The following is a 24284-nucleotide window of genomic DNA, read 5'->3' on the forward strand; positions in this document are numbered from 1 at the left end:
TTGGAGACATGGCTCAGTCATAAAGAGCACTGTTCTTCCAGAGGTTCTGAGTTCAATTCCCAGCAACCACATGGTAGCTCATAGCCATCTATAATGAGATCTGGTGCCTTCTTCTGGCACGCAGACGCACATGCAGGCAAAACATTTTATGTATAACAAACAAATAAATAAAAATAAATCTTTTTTAAAAAATTACAAAATAGTGAGTTGCTAAAGATTTTGAAGCCACAGACTGGTGTTGTTTTAAAGAAACTTTTAGTTTTTGAGTGTGTATCTGTACATGTGTGTATGGGATGGGTATGCTGCCAGGAACTGAAGTCTAATTCAAGGACCAACAGAACCAGGGGACTCAAGGCTATGACGCTCCAGAGCCCCTGAGTGGCATTCTGTGAAGCTTTTGTTCTGAGTAGCTAAGGCAGGGACAGAGAAAGAATGAAAAAACACGCAGAATATTTCTCATCACTATGGCCAGATGTGCTTAGGATACAGGAGGCATCATGTTGGAATGGGGGCTATTTGCACAGTGCCCTTGAGCATGCTGCTAAGTGAGGGAAAGGAAACTTCCTACTTGAGGCATTTCTTGGGAAGACAGGTAGAAACACTCCTCTCAGGGGGTAAGCAAAGGATTATGGGAGCAGAGTTCACACATTAGGATAGTGCAGGTTACAATGGCAGTTGTGTAGAGGCCAAAGGTCAGAGGTCAAAGGTTAAAGGATGACCCACCAGAGTTACTGTTTTTTCCTTCTAGCAGGTGGGTTCCAGGGATTAAACTCAGGTTATCATGCCTTTTGGCAGGAGCCTTTCCCTGATGAGCAATCGCTCCAGCCCCTTTAATTTTTTTCCTTCCTTCCTTCCTTTCCTTTGAGACAAGGTCTCACTGTCTAGGCCTGGCTGGCTGCACCAGGCTAGCCTAGAACTCAAAGAGATCCATCTACCTCTGCTTCCTGAGTGCTGGGGTTGAGGGCATAAATCTTCCTCTCACATATCTTAATGCCCAAAGTCATAGTACCTGTATATTTAAAACAATAAAATATACTCAATATCTTAAAATAACCCAATATCTTAATTTACAGTCATCATAGACTAGCAATTGTCCCGGTGGCAAAAATAAATGTGAAACCTTGATATAAAGGTCAATCTTTGTATCAGATCTCAAAGAGCCTAGGGAAAATGAGTTTTTGATTAAAAAAAAAAAAAAGCAAAACCAAAACCAAAAACCTGATATAGAGGGACTGTGAATGAAAAACAATATACAGTAGAAATGATCAAATTAAAAAATATGCACAAGTTTTAATGAGAGAAAACAAATATATTTGGAAGAGATCCATATAGAACTTGTATAAATTTGAAATATGCAGTAATTGAAAGTAAAACATCATGGAAATTGTAAGGAAAGAAAATTTAAAGATAAATCTTTAAATTTAATTCTCACTTTCAAATATTTCTAGGTTAAAAAAAAAACCTTGAGTAAGGATAAATTTGACATGCTGTCATAAAAGTCTCCTGCTAATAGAAACCCCAAAACATTGTTGAGAAAAAATATAAAGAACAGAAATATACCATATTCACGGAGAATAAGATTGATACTATAAAAAATGTCAGTCTTTGCCAGATTGATTTACCAATTAAATGCAATTCCAATAAAACTCTTAGAAGGCCTTTTTCAAAAGATTGTTGGCGGAGCTGGAGAGATGGCTCAGTGGTTAAGAGCGTGCACTTCCCCTGAAAGGACCCAAGTTCATTCTCGGCAACCATGCCTGGTGGCTCACAACTGCCTGGAACTCTGGCTCCACTCCAGAGCCCCTGTGAACATCTAAATTCATGTGAGCCAAGACTTACAAACAATTAAAATAATAAAAGATAAAATTTTTAAAAAAGTGTTGACAAACTTTCACTACAACTCACTCATGACTGTAAATATTTTAGACGAGGCAAAAACAAAGTTGGAGAACATATTGTGCCTGATTTTAAGACTTACCATAAAGTAGAGTAATCAAGACCATACTATTAAGAAACACAAATAATGGTGCACCTCTTTAATCCCAGCACTCAAGAGGCAGAAGCCAGCCTGGTCTACAGAGTGAGTTCCAAGACAACAGAGACTAGACAGAGAAACAAACAAACAAACAAATAAACAAAAGAAACATAAATAACTAAGGAGGGAGGAAAGCCTAAAAATAAAAAGATAAAAAATATCTAGGGATTATGTGTGTGTTTCTATGCATGTTTAAATTCATGTGTGTGTGTGTGTATGTGTGTGTGTGTGTGTATGTGTGTGTGTGTGTGTGTATCTGTGTGTCCACGTACACACTTGTATGTATGTTGAGACCAGTGGTGTCCTCTGCCTTACTGTGTATTGAGGCAGGGTCTCTCACTTGAACCCTCAACTCCTCCACTCAGCTGGTCTAGATAGCCTGCTTGTTCTGCTGATGCCCTGTCTCCAACCACTGAGCTCTGAAATTATGGGTAGGTTTGGCAGCCTACCCTTACCTTATGTAGACGCAGAAGATTTGAACTTTGGTCCTGTGTTTCTGTCCCAAGGCATCCACGGAGCCATCTCTGTAGCCCTATGAATATCTTTGGACAAAGGCACCTCTGTAGTTCAATGATAGAAAGAGTAGTCAATAAATCATACTGGGTACAGAAGAGAATGATTATTCCTCACATTTTGCACATGCAGTCATTTAAGACAACGTAAGGACTTAAATGTAAAATCTTAAATTATAAACAACAAGAACGCCATGTAGAAGGATGCCTTTGTGATTATAGCTTGGGCAGCAATGCAATACTATTCTGTAGGAAGCTACAGTGTGGGATACCTGGGCTCGTAGCACTTGAAGCTCATGGAGTGTGCAGATGTTGAGACAATTCTTCCCTTGGAGAGAGAGAAATAACGTATACTCTCCCTCATAAAGTCCCAGTGATAAACTAAAGTACAATCCCACCAAAGTGCACCCTGGGAAACTAGTGAGTTTATTTGGGCTTACTTACAGAACACAAGTGAGAGACTGCTTACAAGAGTGTTGGGGACCACAAAGCAGCCACACTGTGAAGCCCACAGTTCCACAGCCGTACAGATGGAACTCACTCCAGTTGATCTCCCTAGTCTATACACACTAGTACCCAGAGGCCGTGTCCAATTAGAGTAGCTTCAGACATCAGTGGGAGCAGTGGCTGGAATCCAGTGACCCTCCCTAACTCCTTCTCTGGAGAAATGTGCACAGCCAACCGGCCAACCGGCCAACTGGCCAACGGCTCCAGCCTCTTGCCAGCAGGCACAGCTGATCTGATGCAAACAATGGTCGTTTTGCTTGGAAGACCATGACCTACAACCTGGAGAATGAACCAAATGTAAACTGATGCGATTGTGTTTCCATGCAGGCTCACTGTCTATGACAGATGTACCGCTCTGTGTGGGCCATGGCCAGAGAGGGAGGCTGTGTGTGCATAGAGATAGAGACACATGGGGGAAAAACCCCTATGTAAGTCAGTTTGATTACAAACTAAAACAATGTTCCAAAAAGTAAAGTCAAGGGCTGGGAATGTGACTCGGGTGGTAGAGTTCTCCTATAGCAAGCACAAAGTCCTGGATTTCATCCCCAGCACTGTAGAAACCGTGAGTGGTGACACATGTCTTTAATCCCAACACTTGGAAGTTAGAAGTAGAAGTAAGTAGAAGTAAGTTCAAGGCCATCTTTGGCTACATATTGAGTTTGAGGCCAGTGTGGGCTACATGAGATCCTGTCTCAATAGAGAGAGAAATAAATAAATGAATCAATAGTCCATCAGAAATAAGAAACATAAAAACTAGCCAGCCAAATGAGCAAGCAAAACCAGACGAAGAAAGCTATGTTGCCTACAAAACAGACACCAACTGTTGTCTGAGTTTACATCCACAGCAATGGAAGGCAGAACCACTCCACTACTCAGGCTGTTGAAAGGTGAAAACAATCACCTTAGCATCCTATGTCCAGTGAAAACATTACCCAACAATGATGATGACAGAAAGAACATTTATACCTAAGCAGAGCTAAGGTTACACTAGCATCTCCGGTGTTGCTGTGACAAACGTCACAGGCAAGCACTTTATAGAAGGAAGGGTTCCTATTGGAGTTCCAGAGAATTAGAGTCCATGATGGCAGCGCAAAGGCAGCTGCAGGAGCAGCTGAGAGCTCATGTCCCTAGCCAAGAAGAAGCCAGAGAGCACACTGAGGATAGTAGGAGGCTTTGAAACCTCAAGCCAACTCCCAGGGACACACCTCCTCCTTCCCAGACGGCTTCACCATCTGGGACCAAGTATTCGAATGCCTATTGGGTGACATCTAATTCGAAGCACCACAGGTGGCTTGCTCCAAGGAGCCCCGAAGGATATATTTTTAGGCCAAATAGAATGGAAGTGATGTAAAACGGAAATTCAGAGATGAAAGACATGAAGATCAGAGGAATGGCTTCACAGGGTGGGTTTGCACGTTCTTTTATTCTAAAAGACGGAGGCTATTCACCATTGAGTAAGAAGAAAAAAATCAATGCCTGCTCAGTTTCTCCTAGTTTGCCTTTCAAAATGTTGGTCTTAAAAAGACTTGTGTTATTTTAAATTACATGTTTGCCTGTGTGAGCCTACGTATGAGTGTGATCATATGAGTGCAGGTGCCAAGGAAGCAGGGGCTGAAGTCACAGGTGGTTGTGCAAGGTTGGGTTCTGGGAACCAAGTCAGCTTTCTCTGTGCAGGTACATAACCCCAAGCCCTGCCACCTCTCCCACCCCATCTCCTGAGCATATGCACTTCTGGGTGACTTCCTCTTTTATGAGTCATATGGCGCAGGGGCCCTTCAATGATAGGGAAGCTGCAAATATCTCTACAATACGGTTGCCTAAACAAGACCCACACAAACACCAAGTAGTATGCCAATATGGATGGGAGAAGTCTCATATGGCTCTCCCCTTAGATCAGGAGTTCCATGGCTGCTGAGAGACAGACATTAACTTTCTTCAGGGACAGGCTCTCTGATAGATTATCCAATCCCAAGCGGCCAGTCCTAAACACATGTACATATATACATAGACTAAATAGGGGTGGTGTGTGTGTGTGTGTGTGTGTGTGTGTGTGTGTGTGTGTGTAACAATAATAATTAATGAAGAAGAGGTCATGAATTTGAATGGGAGGTGGGGATGAGATGGAGGAGTTGGTGGTGAGAGAAAGAGGGGTAGAAATGGTGTAAATGCAATACTTATTTATGAAATTCTTTCTCAAAAATAGAAAATAAAAAATTGAGTTAAAAACAAGGGGAGCAATAATAAAATTCCTTTAACAAGACAAACAAATATAACCCTGCAAGGTAGTATATATATGACATATGATATGATATGTATGTATGTATGTATGTATGTATGTATGTATGTATATGATAAAACTGCTGAATGTGAGAAGCAAATAACTTAAGGTCGAAAAAACTAGCATGACATAGAAATTTACAAGATAAAAATTAGCGTGAGATTTGACCATAAATACTTCAATTTGAAAACTGAGTAGATTAAAACCCAGCCTGTCTTGTCAATTCAACTCTCTTGTCAATTCAACTCTGTTCTCAAATATGTGGGCCTGGGGTCAGTGTTTGTAAAATTTCCTTCAGGCCTTAAATGAGTTAAACCAAATCCTTCTGATGCTAGTCTCAAGTTCTAGCTTGTTTATGCTTATGCCTCTGACCAATAGATTTCTAGAACAGCTCACAGATCTCAAGAAAACGCCCAGGCTTACTAGCTGTTTGTGAAGGATATTCCAAAAGCTGTAAGTTAGGAGACGCGTAGGCTCAGCTGTGGGGGAGGAGCACAGAACATCCATGCCTTGGAAGGAGCATCACCTTCCAGGAGCCTCCGTGTGCTCAGCTACCCAGAATTGTTCCTAGCCCAGCCCTGTTGGGCTTTTCTGGAGACTTCCTTGCACAGGCATGGTTGAAACGTGGATAGCCATGTAAAACAAGACTGGACAAGAGGGTGTGTTCTAGAGTGCTTGGCCTGGGTCCAGCAGCTTAGCAGGTCCATCAGTCTGATTCTGTGGCATCCCTGGAGAGGATGGAATAGGATCCTTTCCTAAATTCAGGGATTATGTCAAACAGGATGGATTTTATGTCCAACTCTTTCAAGATAGAAAGGTGTGTGTGTTGAGAAGGGGGGCGTGGTAATTTCTATGACCAGCTTCAGGGAAGAGAAAGTCTACTTGCTGTTTCTGTTTACCTTGGGGATGAAAAGGGAGTGGGAACTATGGTGTGTGTGTGTGTGTGTGTGTGTGTGTGTGTGTGTGTGTGATAATTTCACCTCTACAATCAGTTCCTGCCCAAACCAGTGTGGTGGGGGCAGAAGTGAGCCTAATAATGTGCTAGCTCTAAACCTAGGAGCTGAGCAAGCTTACACACTTTCTGTCATTATCTTGGATCTCAGCCCTGCTCTGGTAGCAAGCCCAGGCTAGCCTGCCAGAGGAGGAAAAGCCCAAGCCCAGGCTAGCCTGCCAGAGGAGGAAAAGCCACCGAAGAGGATCTGACTGGCCCTGACAGCATACTTATGGCAGAGCTTAGCCGAGACCAGCTTACACTGGCCCTGACCAGAGAAGCCACTGTGCCTACCCACAGTCTCGTGGACAATAACAAGGTGGCTATGATTCCCAGCCACTAAGTTGTGAGGTACATTGTTATTCAGGTAGGAGCACAAAGAGTTGGCAACACCTACAAGAGCAAAAATCAATAATGTTCTTCAGGTTAGAAAAGAAGATAGAAAACGCTATAACAGAATAAACGCGCAAGCAGAAATAGAGTGTTCTAAGGTTTGCAACAGAGAGCCATTCTTCCTCATGTAATAGGAAATAAGTAAGTATTTTAGAGCTGATGTAGATGATTGCTGAATTTACTGGGGACCCATTTTCCTTCCCATTCAACCTAATATGAGCCATCACCGTTATGCTCACAAAGGCCGCTGTGTCTACAGAGGTTGCAACTCTGCTCCAGGAAGAAAGTGAGAATGTGACGGGTTTGCCCCTTGTTTAAATGATGTGTTGGTCAGGGTTCGCTTAAGGAACAGAACTGGTAGGCTAGATCTGTGTGGCTTTATTAGAGGATATATCTTACAGGCTGTGGTTTTGGTAGTCCAACACTGACTCCCTCGCACTGGAGAGAGAATCCAGGAGTTTCTCAGTCCATGAGGCTGGATGGCTCAGCAGCTCCGGTCTGGATTCCTGGAGGACTGCTGGTCTCCAGACTGCATCTGATGCCCAAAGAAGCTGTTTCTAAGGTTCCTGAAGGAATGTTACATCAATGGGATTCGTGGACTTGCTGGTGAAAGTGAGAGCAAGAAGAGGGAGAAAAAAAAAATAAAAAGAAAAAGGAAAAAGAAGCTTCCAGGCCACCATTTAGGGTGAGCCTTCCCACTTCAAATGGCCTGCACAAGAAAGTCCCCCCCCGCAAGGAGTGGCTAGTGGCTTACTCCAAATCTAGTCAGGTTGAGAACCAAGGTTATCAACACAGATAAAAGGGAACAAACTCAACAGGGAAGGAAATAGATTTTCTGTTCGTGTTTTGCTGGACTGAGCTGTTCACCTAAGTGTGGAGCTGAACCAATTGACACACACGCACACACACTTTCTTCCTACCCCTTTCCTTTCAGTGAGTTGCTTTCCCTAAACAAGTTAGGATTCTGTTACCAAGCAAGTCTAGGAATGGATACAGATGAGGCAACTAGCAAGCACCGTTTGCTTTCTATTTTGGATAAAGCATCTCACTTAAGAGACTCACCCAGAGGGAAAAAAAACATCCAATGCACTCGGTGCAGAGACTGAGAAGTTTTACTGTGTAGAGGGCAAAGCTCTGGAGCGATTCTCCCAGACCGAGCCTCACAGCTGCCTCCTTCCAGAGGCACAATCCATCTTCACCTTCCCTTTTAAATTGAGACATTAACGTGAACAGACTGGAAGGCCTTTTGAGAACTGGTGACCACTAAGATGGGAATGAACATTTGTGATTGATTCCCAGTGTGTGCAGCTACCCGTCTACGCCTCACAACAAGACTGTGTGCAGGTAACATCATTCTTCCTTTGTTCTAGGGAGGGTGGGTAGGAGGTGGTGTGTGTGTGTGTGTGTGTGTGTGTGTGTGTGTGTGTGTGTGTGTGTGATGCGTGGCTGAGGGGATATGCAGGGCAGGAGTCGGCGTTAGAAAATGAATAGAAATCAGGCAGGTCGTAAGCCCAAAGCTAGAAAATGTCTAAGTCTAAGTGCGTTTCTCAAAACGCACGTGGGTTCATCTATTTTTACTGTGTTTAAGTAAAGTCAACGTCTTCTGAAGCGGCCAGGTGCCCTGTGCAGAAGAACCTTCTGAGAAGTTGATTGGCAATGCAGATCCTTGGGTCTTCTCCAGAGGAGCTCAAGCAGGCATTTCAGGGCCCAGACCCAGGCTTCTGCATCAGAAAAACCACAGAGGGAGTCCCAATTTGAAACTGACAGTTTATTTGTCCCATTCGAACACAGCTTATTTTCAGATCTTTAGCCCATGGAAATTTCCTCCTAATAACAGGAAGATACAATTTAAAAATAGTCCATTTCTCCTTCCTGTTCCTCGGTTTCCTAGTGAACACACTTAGTTCTGTGGAAAATGTCCTGGACCTGGAAGTGTGTCACAGAAGAAATCCTAACCTGTGAGTGCAGGCTTCATAAGGCAAAGGCGTGGGCTAGAGTCAAGGTTAAGATCATACAGAGGGAATGGGCAAAGGACATGATATTAACTAAATATTTACTATGTCCCAGACACTGCTCCAGACACATTATGTCACTATGGCACCCTGGACTTGTGATTCAGTTCCTTTCATTTATAAATGGGATAGGTGTTTTGATTCCTTGCTACCCACTAAAAAGAACCAGAGAGAAATCCTATGAGATCAATTATTCATGCATAGAATAAAAAAAAAATCTCTAGAGATCTTATGCAAGACACAGACTAGACCAGGAAAAGAAAAGTAGAGGGGAGGGGCATCTTGGCGCATGGCTGTAAGCCCATGGGATGGGATGGGGCGGGGGAAGGGGCACTGAGGCACTGAGGCAGGAGGATTCCAAGTTCCAGTCTAGCCTAGTTTGCATAGTGAGATCCTGAGGGCTAGAGCGACAGGTGACTGGTTAAGAGCTTTGTTGCTCTTGCTCTTGAAGGGGGGGTGGTTCTGTTCTTAGCACCTTCCTCAGGTAGCTCACAACGACCTGTAACTCCAGTTCCAAAGGATTGGAGCCCTCTTCTGGACTCCACGAGCTCTGCATGCACGTGGCACACATACACGCAGGCACACACATAAATCTTTTTTTTTTTTTTTTTTTTTTTTTTAAAACCAAGGGCTGCGCATGTAGCTTCTTCATAGAGTACTTGCCTAAGAAGTACAGTGCTTTTGAGGGTGAAGTGGATCAGGCACCGGAGACGTCAGGTGTGACAGGCTCTCTAAATCTCCCAGAGCGATTGTATTTGAAACTAGTCAAATTTAGTCTCTGCAGCCTCGGTGCACTTGATCCAGGGGAGCCAGGAGCTGAATGCTCTGGAGCTTCGAGAGCCTCTTGAGGCTCCCGCAGGTTGGGGACTTGCTCAAGCATGTCCTTGAGGGAGCCCAGGAGCAGTCTCAGACCCTAGTTCTAACTCCCGTGGCTCCCCTTCACAGCAGGATGAAACTCTTGTAGAGCGGCTGTAAAGCAATTTACCAATCGATACTAGAGGCCGGCTGATTCCGTCTACCGAGCTTTATTTAACTCCGAGTTCAAATCACACAGAAAATGAAATTTTCTCCTTAAAAGGTTCTGCGGAAAAATGCTGTCGGTGCCATGCGGCCGCCTCCGTGGCTGTGTTTGTGTCTGAAGAAAGGACTAGTCTGACAGGAAGAATTACAAATCTGGAGCTCATTTTGGCGTCCCAGAGGGAAGGTGGGTGGAGCGTCTCACAGTAAATTAGGAATTCAGAATGAAAGCGGAGCTGAGTTTATTTGGGTTTTTAGTGACACCTCGAAATTATTACACAGGCCTGTGGGAGACAGCTCCAAGAACCTACGACTGCTCCCGCTTCGCCCCGGGGCGGGATGCTCGGTAGGGCAATCCCCCTCCCTCGAAACGCAAGGGACTCTCGTCTTCCACGCCGGGGCAGGAAGGATGGGAGGGAGGGCGGCGGGGATCCCCAATCTGGGTCTGTTTACACTGCTGGGAGGCAGAGGCCACTCGGGGGCGTGTCTGAGCTCCGCCTCGGGAATCCGACTCTGGGATCCGACTTTGGGACTGGAATTTGGGAAGGCGTCGACGAGGTCCGTGTCGGACACGGAGAGCAGGAAGAAATCGGGTTGTCTAGCGGGGAGGCTGGAAGTTGAAGCGCGGATCTAAGGAGGGGAAGTAGAACCGCAGGCAGTGCTGAGGGTCTGAGTGGCAGGAGTTGGGCTTAGCCGGTGCAGGGCTGAGCTGGGGAAAAGTCAGGGTGGGGTTAGGGCAGAAGAAAAGAGCGTGCAACGGTTGCAGTCTTTCCCTAAACAACTCGCACGGGCACACCCTGCGCTTACTCCAGACTGCAGGCTCTGTCGGGCGCGCTGGCTGGACCCTGCCCCCACCCGCTGGTAGAGCGCTAGCCGCTCAGCAGCCGCTAGAGTTGGGGCGCCCAGCGGTGCGGGGGGCGTGGCCAGAGCCCAGCAGTGAGTGGGCGTGGTTAGAGGCAGAAGGCCGCGCCCGCTCATTGGCCGACTAGAGGCCCCGCGGGCGGGGCTCTCGGCTGGGTCCCTCTAGGGCGCTCGCGGGCGGCGGGAGGGGCGGGGTCGGCGCGAGCCGGTCAGCCAATGGGAGCGCGTCCCTCGAGCAGTTACAAAGGGCCGGAGCGAGGCCGCGGCGGCGGCGGGGAGGTGGGGCGAGGCGAGGCGAGGCTTGCTGGAGAGAAGCTGCGGCCGGGGCCGGGCCGGGCTACAGGCGGTGGCGGCGGGACCATGGAGGCGGCGGCTGCTGCTCCGCGTCGCCCGCTGCTTCTCCTCGTGCTAGTGGCGGCGGCGATGCTGCTCCCGGGGACTAAGGGTGAGCGGCGGGCTGGCGGCTGAGGGGCGCGCGGGCCGGGCCCGGCCTCTGGCTCGCTTCTGCTCTTTCTCAAACATGGCGCGGGGCCGGGGGCGCAGGTGGCGGCGCCCGGCCGGCCGGGCTTTCCTGACCCGGCAGGCGCCACGCGAGCCGGGGCGGGGAGGAGGGGCGGGGCGGGGGCGGTGTCGGGCCCCGGTGGCCGAGCGCCGAGCGGTGGCCGGCCCTCTTGAGCTCCGGGGGGCAGCGGCGGGCGAGCCTGCAGAGGTCGGGGGCTGCCCTCCCGGACGCGAGGCCGACCGGGACTGTGGCCCCTGAGTCTCTGCTAAGTGCACCCCGGCCTGTGGCTGTTGGGGCGTGGGCAGGCACGGGCGTGGAGGCGCTCCGGGGCTCGAGCGTGGAGGGCTCCCCGGAGGGTGTTAAGGGGCGCGGTGGGCAGAGACCCCCGGGTGGGCCACGCTGTGTTTGAGTGTTGGCGCCCGCCAAGGGCGACTCTTTTTCAACTGGGGCTTTGTGTGAGAAGCAGGCGCGAAGATGCGCGGAATGTTCTCCCTTCGTGCGCCTGGAAGAGTTGGGAGTCCAGTAACCAGAAGGCTGCGGGTTGTCTTGTTAGTAGAAACTTGAACGTTTGCTCACTCTGCAGGTTTGGGAACGTTTGAATGGGAATGATTCTGTACAATTCATCAAATTGTTCATTTTCTTAAAGGGATCGTTGCTTTGGATATGTCATTTCCTTAAGCGGAGGTAGTTTTAGAATCAGACCTCGTGTGCAGCTGAGCTTTGAAGGGGAGTATTGTGTGGTTTTCCACAATATTCAAGCTGGTCGTGATACCGGTTGTCACCCTGTGGACGGAAGAGTGAAAAAAAGTTTGTCAGTAACAGAGTTAAAAGAGGAGAAAGCAAAATACTGAGGCTCAGCATTAGCAACTAAAATACAGTGAAAAGAGATTTCTGTTGCTGAAATTGGATAACAAAATTTAGAAAAGCAAAACAGCCCCCCCCCCCAAAAAATGTCTCTCCAGACTGGAGATGTCAGCTATTAATAGTTCCTGTTTTTAGAAGTTGATTATAATGCAGATGCAGAGGGATACCATAGTACAATATATGGCCCCCGTAACTGAACCCTCAGGGCTATTAGTATTTCTTCTGAATATTGACATGAAAACTGAGGTACAGAAGATTAAGTTCTTAGTAAGTGAAGAAGTTAGGATTTGCACTTAGGCCTTTCAGAGTTCAAAATCGCTGCACCTGCTACACCAAAGTAGCGTAGCCAACTCACCTAAAGTTGATATTTTATACTTAAAATTTAGGAGGTATCTGCTTCTTAATCTACTTGACCATTCCCTTCACATGTGTCTGCATTAGAAGATACGGTGGGTTTTTAACATTGGCTTAGGAAGAAAATAACTGTGGGCAAAGTGGGAGAATTGTTATAATTATACATCAAATACAAGTGGCCATTATTGTCTAGTTATCTGAATAAAGTAATTCTTTTTTTTTTCCTACCTAAGATAAAGCAGGAGGCATTGCTGTATTTAGCAGTATTGATTGAGATGCGAGAAAGTTGGTCTATGCCCTGGAGGACTTTATAGCCTACTTAGGCAGTTGTGTGGTACAGAACTAGCCTACATGCTTTTATTACTCAAAGCCTAGACGAGCACGGCATGAACTTTTCCTGTTTGCCACCCTCTTTTCTCAAGAAATTGTATGTGACCTTGAGTATATAGAGGAAGAAAGCCAGTGTATAAATCAAACATACTGATAATAGCTTATAAGTAAACTTATCTTAAAATAATTCACCAGTACATACAGTTTTATTAGCGATTAAAGCAAATCTTCATAGTAATGAGATGGGTGAGTTTATGCTTACATAAAGAACTAAATCATCCAGTGCCACTTCACATAATTATATACATTTAGGGCCATTTCAGAAATTGTTGGAAATTCCGTTTTAATTACAAGATGAAATTCATTTAACAGTTTTAAACATGAAACTTAAGTCATCAACTTAAATACCTGGTCTCTTGTTGTTGTTTTTTGCTTGTTTGGTTGGTTGGTTGGTTTTGGTTTTCCAGACAGGGTTTCTCTGTGTAGTCTTGGCTGTCCTGGATTCTATTTGTAGACCAGGCTGGCCTCGAACTCAGAGAGATCCACCTGCCTCTGCCTCCTGAGTGCTGGGATTACAGGCGTGTGCCACCACGTCCAGTTTAAATGTCAGTTGCTTTTTGTTTTTTTTTGTTTTGAGACAGAGTTTCTCTGTGTAATAGCCCTGGTTGTCCCAGACTTACTTCATAGACCAGGCTAGCCTTGAACTCACAGAGATCCAACTGCAGCTGCTTCCCCAAGTGCTGGGATTTCAGGCATGTGCCACCAGGTCCAGTTTAAATATCAGTTTTTAAAATCAGACATTCTAACACAAAGCAATGAAGGATACACCACTTTGATACACATGAAGAGTGAATGTCTTTCTGTAGTTAACCATATGTTTCTGGAAGAGTAGGAAATTTGTGTGTACAGTAAAACTCATAAAGTAGTAATCTGGACTCTGTTGGCACTGTGTATGTTTAAAACCAAAGCTGTAGTGAAATCGCATCATGCAACACAAGCATGTGCTGCCAGAAACACCTCACATTCACTACTCATTTGATTTTGAATTAATTTGGGGTGTTGGACATTCAGAAGCCCTTTACTGTTGCTAGATTGTTGTGTCACCCTCCCCCAGCACCTCAATGTGGCGTTATGACTCATATCAAGAAGCTGTGGCCAGCCAGGCATAGTGCCACGTGCCTTTAATTTCAGCACTCGAGAGGTAGATGCAGGCAGATTTCTGTGAGTTCAAGGCCAGCCTGAGCTACATAGTGAGTTCAGGGACAGCCAGGGCTACATAATATAGAGACCTTTTCTTCAGCGCTCCTCTTCCCCCAAAAAAGATGCTATGTGCCTAGATAAATTCACCTTGTCTACTTGCTCTCATTGAGTTAGGTGGATGGTTCAGTGCGGCCTTCTTAGAAGCTCACATGTCTTAGCTTCTCTCAAAACAGTAAAGTTGCTCTTTACTGCCTGAGCATTATTTATGTTTCATTGGCAGCTTCTGTTTTCCAATATAGATTATTGTAGGGAAATTGGTTCCTTGTCCCTGATACATAGTATTAACTGTGTTTATATTGCATGACATGTTACAATGTGGTTTGCTGCTGCCATTTCATGACTTTCTTTGAAAAGATGCCTAACATCCTTCTCTTTCCCCCCTCCTGCTGAGCAGCCACCAGCTCAGTGCTGCCAGCTACCCTCCCCCACCAACTCTACTTTTTTGTTTGTTTGTTTGTTTGTTTGTTTGTTTTTTGTAGTGTTTCTGTTATGGAGGATTTTGTATGAACTAATACCAAACTATCCTGGGCTGTCCAGTGAGGTTTGAAGGTTTCCTGTGGGAGGCTTGTGATTAGGGCTGTCCCACTCGAGAGATGCTATCTAAGGACCGCAAACTTTCAGTTCTGGTGGTAACTGCTCTCTTTCCCTCCAGTTTCCAACTTGAGTCTTTGCTGCAGACTTCATTGTATCTCTTGTGTAGGCTTCATTTAGCTCTATCTGAACTCCATCTCTTAGAACTGTACAGCATTGAAAGCTTGTGTTACCCATTGCTACCATCCTGCATTGTTAACTAACTGTATTTGAGTGTGTATTGAGTATGCAGGGGTGAATTGTGCTTTTATGTCCTCAGAACCTAGCACTGCCTTATATTCTGTTTGACATACGTGTGCATTAAGTGACTCTATTTGACTGAGCAATCCTATTTATGTAACTACAGATTATGTTATACTAATTTATGCATATATATACTTGGAGAAAGCTGTGTGGTATAAACAAAATGGCTATTTATTTTGTGATGTTTGCTTATATAACTCATGAGATTCTAGAAATTAGATGAGAAAAGTATATGTATTTAAATTTGAAGTTGTTGGGCTTTTTTGGTTTTGGTTTTCAAGACAGGGTCTCTCTGTGTAGTTGTTTTTGTTTTTTAAAGCAATCATAGGATTTGTGTATAACCACTGCTTGTGTTTTAATTGGTTAGATAGCTTTTCTGATTGGCTAGTGCCTTTGTAGTAGTGCCCACTGTTAAATGTTTTCAATATCACCTTTTGTGGGGAGATATTAATATTTGATGGTGACTTGGTAGTACAGGGTGAAGTCCCTGGAGAGGGCTTCCTGGACACGTTCTGATTAAAAATGACTTTGAAGGTTCTCTAGAATTCAGCAGAGAGGAGGATTTGCCGACTTTTTGTTTGTTTGTTTGTTTGTTTGTTTTTCGAGACAGGGTTTCTCTGTGTAACCTTGGCTGTTCTGGACTCGATTTGTAGACCAGGCTGGCTTTGAACTCATAGAGATCTGCCTGCTTCTGCTCCAGAGTACTGGGATTGAAGGCTTGTGCCATCACACCCAATGGATTTGATGATTTTTGAGGTTCTTTATGTTGCCAATTATTTCAGGGTAAGAGTCTATGCTATGTATTTGAATGTGTTAACTTGTATGATCTTTCCCCCAGTTCTAAACTCTGTAATATGTGGCTAGAAATGAGACAGAATGCTAATGTCAGTGAGCGGGGTAAAGGAGACTAACATAATGGTTAGTGAGTTTTGTGGGAGGGAGGGAGGGAGGGAGGAGAGAGGGAAGGAAGATGCTTATAGGTGAAGTCTTCCAGGGAAAAGTCACTATTTTTTTAAACTGCTATTTAAGTGATTTGGTATAGTACTTACTGATAGAGAACAGTAGGCTGGGCTGCAGTAGTTTTGGAGTTGTCTTGGTTAAGTAAGGTGTAGTTGGATTAGGTGTAACTAGGTGGGGCGGGTTGCAAACTGTAGCAGCAAACTGTGCTGTTCTTGTCATGGCTTACATAATGCAATGTTTTCTGAACAGATGGACTGTGGTTTAATATCATGTGATTGGGACACATTTTTACTTCCTGCTTCTGGAATTAAGGGCAGATGCTGGCATGTTTCTCAGGGATGTTTTTGCTTTTCCTCATAAAACAGGCTCTAGGAAATTTTTGGAGTATTCTCAAATGTATAGTCAGTTTGATCCAGCCTAACTACATTGTTTAGGGCAACATTGAAGTCCCCCTGCCCCCCACATCCTTTTTTAAAGAAAAGGTCTTATGTAGCCAAGCCAGCCTCAGACTTGCTGGTAGCTAAAATGACCTTGAACTTCTGATCATAAACATACTAAGTAAGTGCTTGACCAACTGAACTACATCCTTAGCACTGAATGCCTCTCTGAACTGAGTTTTCTTAATGGCATATCCAAACATGTTCCACAAGACTTAGTATATTTTGCTGAACTAGATCAATTTTTTTTAACACTGTAGCTTGGTCTAGTGACTACTTCATTGTGAACTTGTAATTGGTTGACTTATCAATTTTTTTTAGTTTTGTTTTTAAACACCAGTGGAATGATTATATGGGTCCAATTTTATTGATTTTTTTTTTCTTTAATGAAGCTGTTCCCTCATTTGGCAATATGAAATCAAGACATGCAAAAATAATTTCTAGCCTATGTGACAGTTACAACCTCCATGCTACATAGGCTGCGTTAACATTCATTAGAGGACTATATTACAAGAGTGCGCCAGGCAAGCTTGTCTTATTTAACCTATTAGCCAACCCTGGGCTAGTTAGATAGTAACACACAAAATGAATAGCCTCTTGTTTACATGTTGATTAAACCCAGGACCTCGAGCATGCTGGGCAAGCTACATCTCTGAGCCCACAACATGACTCCATCTGTTCCAGGTCTGGGCAACCAGTGCTCAGAAGAGAACTGTGGATTTTGATAACTTGGGTCTTTTTTTTTTTTTTTTTAACACTCTTTAACATTGATTAAAGATACTAAGGTTTTGCATTTGCCTTTTCAGTAACAGAGGCTTTTATAACAGTAGGACTCGCAAACAGTGGTGTGTTACCATTAACCCCTTGTGTCTGGGTAGACAACTGACAGGAGTTTGCTGAGATTGGGACGTAGTTTGTATCCATGAGTTCTGGTTTCTGTTTGACAGTGAAGGAGACTAAAGTTCTGTTGTTAGTAAACGGTGACGTTTACATTTAAGCACTCTGGTGTAAGTTCGCCTCCCTGTGTGTTGTGCTGCTTTTAAATGCAGTGAGTATATTATTAGGGGACGTCAGCAGGAAGTCTTAACTTCTGTAAGAATATGAATCAGACTTCTCCTTTTTATTTTTCTACTTTATATCCGTGTGAGTGTAAATTGTGTGCCTGTGTATGCAGAGGCTAGAAGGGTTCATCAGGTGTCCTTCTTTTATTCTCACTTATTCCTTTGAGGCAGACTCTATCTCTGAACCTGGGGCTCACCTTCTCTCAACTAGGCTGGAAGCCAGTAAGGCCCATCTATCTCTGTGTCCCTCAGAGCTGGGGTTATAGGCATTTGAAGGAAGCCCAACTTGCTACATTGGTGCTGAGATCTGATCTCTGCTCATCATGATTTTGTATCAAGTTATCATAACTCCTGAGTCATCTCCGTCCCCGCCCCCACATACACACTTTTTAAAAATAGTTTTGAGACTTGGTCCTACTGTAGAGCCTATGCTAGCCACTGTGTCATTCCAGACTTTCCCAGGGCTTGAGGCCATCTCTTTGCCTTAGCTATGTGTGTGCTAGGATAACAGGCATGTACAACCATGCTTTGCTGCTTCAGCTTGCCTTAATTGCAGTTTGGTTCTGCAAGTGCAGTTGACTCAGTGTTTAATCTGTCCTTAAAGTTTATTTTTACGTAACTTGAGTATCATTTATAAGCTCAGTGATAGTTGATCACTTTATTTGTATTGATTTGTATAGCCCATAGCAAACTCTTGCTTTTAAAAGTAAGTACAGCAGAGAAAAGAAAAACAAAATAGTCAGCCATCATTAAAATGGATGCTTTTTGCATCCCTGAACATTAAAAAACAAACAAAAAACCCTCCTTTTTTTCCTTTTTTTATATAAAAATATTTTCTTTAATGATTTTCAAAATTGAGCCAAATGCAATTTTGACATTATTTATCATAAATATTCTTGTCCTTTACTGTATCTTCTTTATTTTTTAATATATTTTATTAATTTATTCATATGACATCTCAATTGTTATCCTATCTTTTGTATCCTCCCATTTCTCCCTCTCTCCCATTTTCCCCTACTCCCCTCCTCTATGACTGTGACTGAGGGGGACCTCCTCCCCTGTATATGCTCATAGGGTATCAAGTCTCTTCTTGGTAGCCTGCTATCCTTCCTCTGAGTGCCACCAGGACTCCCCATCCAGGGGACATGGTCAAATATGGGGCACCAGAGTTCGTGTGAAAATCAGACCCCACTCTCCACTCAGCTGTGGAGAATGTCCTGTCCATTGGCTAGATCTGGGTAGAGGTTTGAAGTTTACTTACTACACATATTGTCCTTGGCTGGTGCCTTAGTTTGAGCAGGACCCCTGGGCCCAGATCTGCCCATCATAATGTTCTTCTTGTAGATTTCTAGGACCCTCTGGATCATGGGAGAATGAGGAAACCTCCTTTTTTCAGTTATTTTAGTGTGTGTGTGTGTGTGTGTGTGTGTGTGTGTGTGCGCGCGCGCGCTTCTATATCTTCAGTTGCAGATGTCAGATGTTACCTTTTTGAAACAGGACCTGGAGTTTGCTGTTTCTGCTAGGCTGGTTAGTGAAAATTCAGGGAGGGTCCACCTGTCCCTGCCTCCCCCAGCCCTCCACCAAGTGCTGGGATTACAGATGTGAACAGTTATTCTTAACTTTGTACATGGTGCTGGGTTCTTAATTCACCTTGCCTTGCTGGCACAGGCAACACTTTCACCAACTGAGCTGTCCCCCATGTCCTGAAAATGTTCTTTAACCATTGTTTTTAGAAGTTTATCAGTGCTAATAAAAGTGCTTTATGTGCTATATCTTCAGCTTGAAGAAGAAACTTTCCTAGGAAATATTTGGAGTGAGGCTTTCATTTAGAAATTACAGTGCTAAGAAACAGCGATACTCAGATACAGCAGCCACAAGGACTGCTTTGCAGAGCCAGTAGAGCTCTCTGCCTTGCAGGGTGCTAGGGAGTAGAGGACTGAAAGAGAGGCATTCCTGGATTGGAGGAAAGGGCCATGATAAAGTTTTAAGAATTTTAAGTAAAGGACTAACAGTTTGTCATATTGAGGGTAAGAATTGTGAAAATTGGGCTGGCAGTTTTATTGTGGAAAAAGAATGTTTAACTGTACCACTGAGGAAGTAGAGCAGGACAGCTGCCGAGGGAGACTCCGGAATTGGTTTAATGATATTGGAAATGGAGTGGAAGAGGGGCTCTGTGACATTTCAGCCAAATCAGAATTATTTTGCTCTCTGGTTCCTGAGTGGCCTCCTCCCCGACCTCTTGGAAGTTGCTCTGCTGTCCCTTTCCTCATGGAAGCTTGTTCTGATCCATTTCATAAATTGTTATAGTCTACTTTTTCTTTTCTGGAATACTTCCTTCCCCATTTTATTTACCTATGTAGATACCATACATACTGTCTATGTTTCTTTCGCCTCTACCTTTTTGTTGTTTGGTGTATCTTAAATGCATAGAAAGCGCATGGTAAACAATTAGGTGGCAGCATGTCTTAGCAGCAGAAAGTGGTATGTAGAGATCAAGAAGGACTCCATGAAAAAACATTGACTAAAGCCTGGGCACCTGGAAAATGTCTTTTCTAAGGGAGCTGGAAAGAGAAATATCAAAGAGAAACAAATTCTGACTTGAGCAGTTTGAATCGGAGGTAAAGGTAGCCAGGAGCAGTTGTTAAGTTGGGAGTGAAGAGAGCAGACCATAAGCAAAGAAAGGCCTTACCTTACCATCACTTTCCTTTCACCTGCTCTTTGTTTTGTTTTGTTGGCTTCTGGTAGTCTGAAAAGCTACCTGAAGAGGAATGTTTTAGTCCTGAAGTCTTAGCTTGCATCTGGATCCTGCTCCGCTCACTAGAATGCTGCTCACTTCTGAGGTGCAGGGCCTTATTTTGTATATTTTCCCACATGCCTGACACAAAAGAATGTGACACATTCAGAATGTGATCTTTTTGGTTATATTGAACTGAATAAAATGTTCAGTCTATTCCTGGCTGAGCTATAAGACAGGAAGCTTCCTGTTTGGAGCTTAGGTTTACACCATTGGTCTCAAGTCCATAGTCGCTGATGTTATAGGTATCTTTCCTGGAGTTTCTTGATCCCTGTCCTGTTAGTTCTTTTTTTCCTATTACTATTCTGCTCCATAAATCAAACACCAGTGCTGTGTATCTCTAGACTGTTTCATTTTCTATTTGAATTGCTCTAACTGATGTGTATTCCTTCCAATTCTGAAGGCAAGTTCACAGAAATTTAGTAATATCTTTGTTTTTAAGAATAGATAAACAAGCCCAACTCCATTGTGCATGCCTGTAATCCCAGCACTTGGGGAGGCAGAGGCAGGTGGATCTCTGAGCTTGAGACCAGCCTGGTCTACAAAGCGGGTCCAGGACACCCAAGTCTACACAGAGAAACCCTGGTGGGGGGATGGGGGGTAGGCGGAGAGTAGATAGACAACACCTGGCATACTTGCCTGTACTTATCTTCTGATGGGTGTTTCACTGGGGAACACTTGCATAGGTTAAATGCTGGCTGGCTGGCTGTTGTAAAGATAGTATACAGCAGTATTGTAACAAGCCTGACATAGTAGCTATTCAATAAATGGGGATTACTACATTTTAAGCAAGTGGAGAAACAGAATTGTTTGATACACTGAAGCAAATTTCAGCTCAAGATAAGGAAGAACTTTCTTAATAGTAACTGTCACAAAATACTTGTCTCTGCAAATATGCAGGCAGAGGAAGGTTGGACTTGATTATGTTTAAGCTGTTTCTCCTGGAGAATTCTATATGTTTAGGTGTAATCCAAGCTTCCTTGCTTACTGTTTTCAGTTTATGTGCAAGCTAAGTCCCACTAGGGGTCACAGTTTCAAGATGAGCATTATCTTCATGAGGCTAGAAAGATGGCTTAGCAGCTAGGAGTGCTTGCTACATTTCCAGAGGACCAGAGTTGGGTTCCTACCACCCATATCAAGTGGCTCACAACCATCTGAACTCTAGTTTTAGGGGATCTCACTCCCTCTTCTGGCTTCCCCTGTACTCACATGCAGGTACCCACATACAGACATACATACACAAACCTACACATACACACACAGATAAAAATCTTTTTTGAGCACTATCTTCTTGTAACTTCTTTATTGTACAAGATTATTTTATTTAATGACTGCCCTATACTCTAGCCATTTTTCAAAAAGGTGTTTATCTTGAAATAAAAATGAGGCCAGAAGTAATGACTGGGAAAGATAGTGGGGACTAGTTAGTGGCTGAACGGAGGAAGCAAACACCAGATTGTTGTCCACACTGTAGCTGAGGAAGGCTTTGCATTTGAGCATGACGCTTAGCTCTCAATTTTTTAGCAGCAAGGGCAAATGAGGAAGCTGACGATCTCATTGCCTATTACTAAGAATTCGTGAACAGCTACCCACCCCACCCCAAGCAGCAGGATCGCAGCACTCAGTGAATCTCCAAGGGATAAAGTTAGTGCTGGGCTTGGCGTTTCTGATTCCTTGTTCTGAGGCTCACTCTTCGACACATTTTCTGGGTTCAGTTTACTCCCTGCTGCCGCTGTCTTTCCTTATGTAAGGCTCTGATCCAGGCATGGACAAATGAATCCCTAGCACCAGTGGAACAGCGGATGTAAAGCTGGGCCATTTGAATTAAGCTTTCCTAGAAGCTAGAGGATAATGGCTAGAGAACAACATGAAACTATTTGAGCAAGCTTATACAGACATTTTCCTAATGTTCTTAAGTTGGCCTTTGTCCGTCAAAGAATGGACAGCAAAGATGAACAGAACCAGACATAGTCCTCTTCTAACAGGCCAGACAGGCCAGATGTTGGAAGTGTTCTTGCTTTGGGTCTCCAGTTTGAAAAGTGATTTCTGGGTGGTGGGCATTAAAAATGATTACTTTAGCAAAGATCACATGTGCCAGAGTATGTTCCCTGTTAATCCATCTTTACGTAAGCACCCTGGGAAATGAATGATTTGTGTTTGTTATTCTTCATAACTTATAAAGATATCTTTCCCTCTTAAATTTTTCTATCTATCTATCTACATCTACCATCTTTCTATCATATCATCTGTCCATCTATTATCTGTCTGTCTGTCTATCATCTGCCCATCTATTATCTGTCTACTCTATTTATTGTAGTTGTTGACTACTTTAAGTCCTCTTCAGAGTTTCCTTGATTTCACAAATAGGACAAACCTAGAACTAACCTTATTTTCTATTACTTGCTTCAGGATAACTGTTCCATCTAGGTTTCTTAGGTGTGGACCTCGTTGGTTGCATAATAGTGTGTATTTATAGTTCTAGGACACCTTGTGCAGGCATCCTGTTACATTTCTACAATATAAGATCCTTAAATATGCATTGAAATTCAAATAGATCCTGTGACAAAATGAAAAGCTTTTCTACTAGAAGCTAGGACTTACGGACATATTTGAGAGCACTAAACATGGAGGATAGCCAGGAATACCCAGAGTATAGAGAGCACTAAACACGGAGGATAGCCAGGAATACCCAGAGTACAGAGACAAAAGGGTAACAACTGTGTGTGTGTGTGTGTGTGTGTGTGTGTGTGTGTGTGTGTGTGTGTGTACATGTATGTATTTTGGGGGGTTGATTTATTCATTTCCAAATTGAACTGTAATGTGCTCTAATTGAGTCTCTTTGTTTAGCACATGGCTGTTGATTTGAGTATTCTCCAATTGAGAGACTGACTGACATCTTAATTTTGTTATTCAGTGTGCAACAGATTTAAATAAAACATCAAGATGATCTATTGTAGATTTCCTTCAACAGTAATTATATGTAATTATTTTTACCAAAATAAACAAGTTAAAGTAGTTTTGGTTATTTTATCTAATTTTATATTTGGGAAAAAAAATTACAAACCAGGGGCCAGTTTGCTTGTGTTCCTCAGTAAAGAAAGATACTCTGATTGCAAGTTGCACACAGCTTTGTAAAGCAGGTCCTGGTACTGACAAATAACTAAAGACAAAGCACAGTGTGATATATTTCTTTATTCTCTCTGTATTGTGAATTGAACCTAGGGCCTCACTCATAGGCAGCTGCTCGACCACTGAGCTTCATCTGTTCTCAGCTGAGATATCTCGCCTCCTAGCCCCCTAACCTGTTTGTTTGTAAAGACAGGGTCTTACTCAATTGCCCAGCCTGGCTTTGAACTTGTGGTCCTCAAGTAGCTGGTGAACAAATACTTGTTCCTCCCACCCCCTTCTTTTATTTTGCTTCCCTTGGTGGATTTTGTTTTTGTTGTCTTCATTCTTGTCCCTATCTTCTCTATTTTGCTCTCACGTTCAATTGTGTCTTCCAATCTATCATTTAACTTTTTCTTTTTCTTTTTTCTCTTTCTTTCTTTCTCTTTTTTTCCCCACAGTCAGAAAATTTACCCACTTTATTGATGCATTGCAATTGCTCTATCTTTTCTTTTTCTTTCTTTCTTTCTTTTTTTTTTTTCTTTTCTCTTTTTTAGCTCCAGTCAGTCTGGAACTCATTAGTAGACCAATCAGGCCTTGAATTACCAGAGATCCACCTGGCTTTGCCTCTTGAGTGCTGAGATTGAGTCACATCCAGCTTGCCTTTATTTTATGATGGGAAATGGGAAGAAGAAAGGAGGTTGATAAGGAGGGAGTAGGCATCAGGCAGGAATATCAGAATTAGGTAGTGTGCCCTGAGCAAATAGTCTCCCTGAGCTTTTAGCTTGCAGTCCCTGGAACAGGGAAAGCAAGTCCCACAGAAGAGATGGCTGTAATCACCTATGATTTATCTATCCTAAAGCCAAGCTAGAGCTTAGTAATTGTTGACTCGTGTAACTGTCATAATTCTGTAAGAAGAGTCCTCTGTGCTGTATTGTCACCTCTGCAAGCCATATCAAGGCTTTCATTCCTCTGCCCTAGCAGGTCTTTATGTTTCTCTCAACACTGCAGGCCTCTGCAGTAACCACTGGTTAGCGCCAGTTGGAAGCCCATCTCATTCCTACTGCCAAGTGTCTTGACACCTAAGTTTCTGGGTCTGACAACTTACTCTCATCACAGACTTTCCTGTACACATAGTTTAGAGCTAAGGGGCAAGTGTGCTCCCCAAAAAGAGTTC

General features: G+C 43.8%; 1 protein-coding gene across 2 annotated transcripts in view; it reads left to right on the top strand.

Annotated features, from left to right (window-relative positions):
- Nucleotides 1-10854: 10854 nt before the first annotated feature.
- Nucleotides 10855-24284, top strand: part of TGFBR1 (transforming growth factor beta receptor 1) — a 56691-nt gene continuing 43261 nt past the window's right edge. For both annotated transcript variants that reach the window (XM_084781644.1, XM_084781645.1), the window contains exon 1: nt 10855-11051. In XM_084781644.1, coding sequence (XP_084637770.1) covers nt 10967-11051 — 85 coding nt within the window. In that variant the 5' untranslated portion in view covers nt 10855-10966. The remainder of the gene's footprint in view (nt 11052-24284) is intronic.

Source organism: Acomys minous, assembly GCF_964271855.1.
Source record: "Acomys minous genome assembly, chromosome: 1".
Lineage (NCBI taxonomy): Eukaryota > Metazoa > Chordata > Mammalia > Rodentia > Muridae > Acomys > Acomys minous.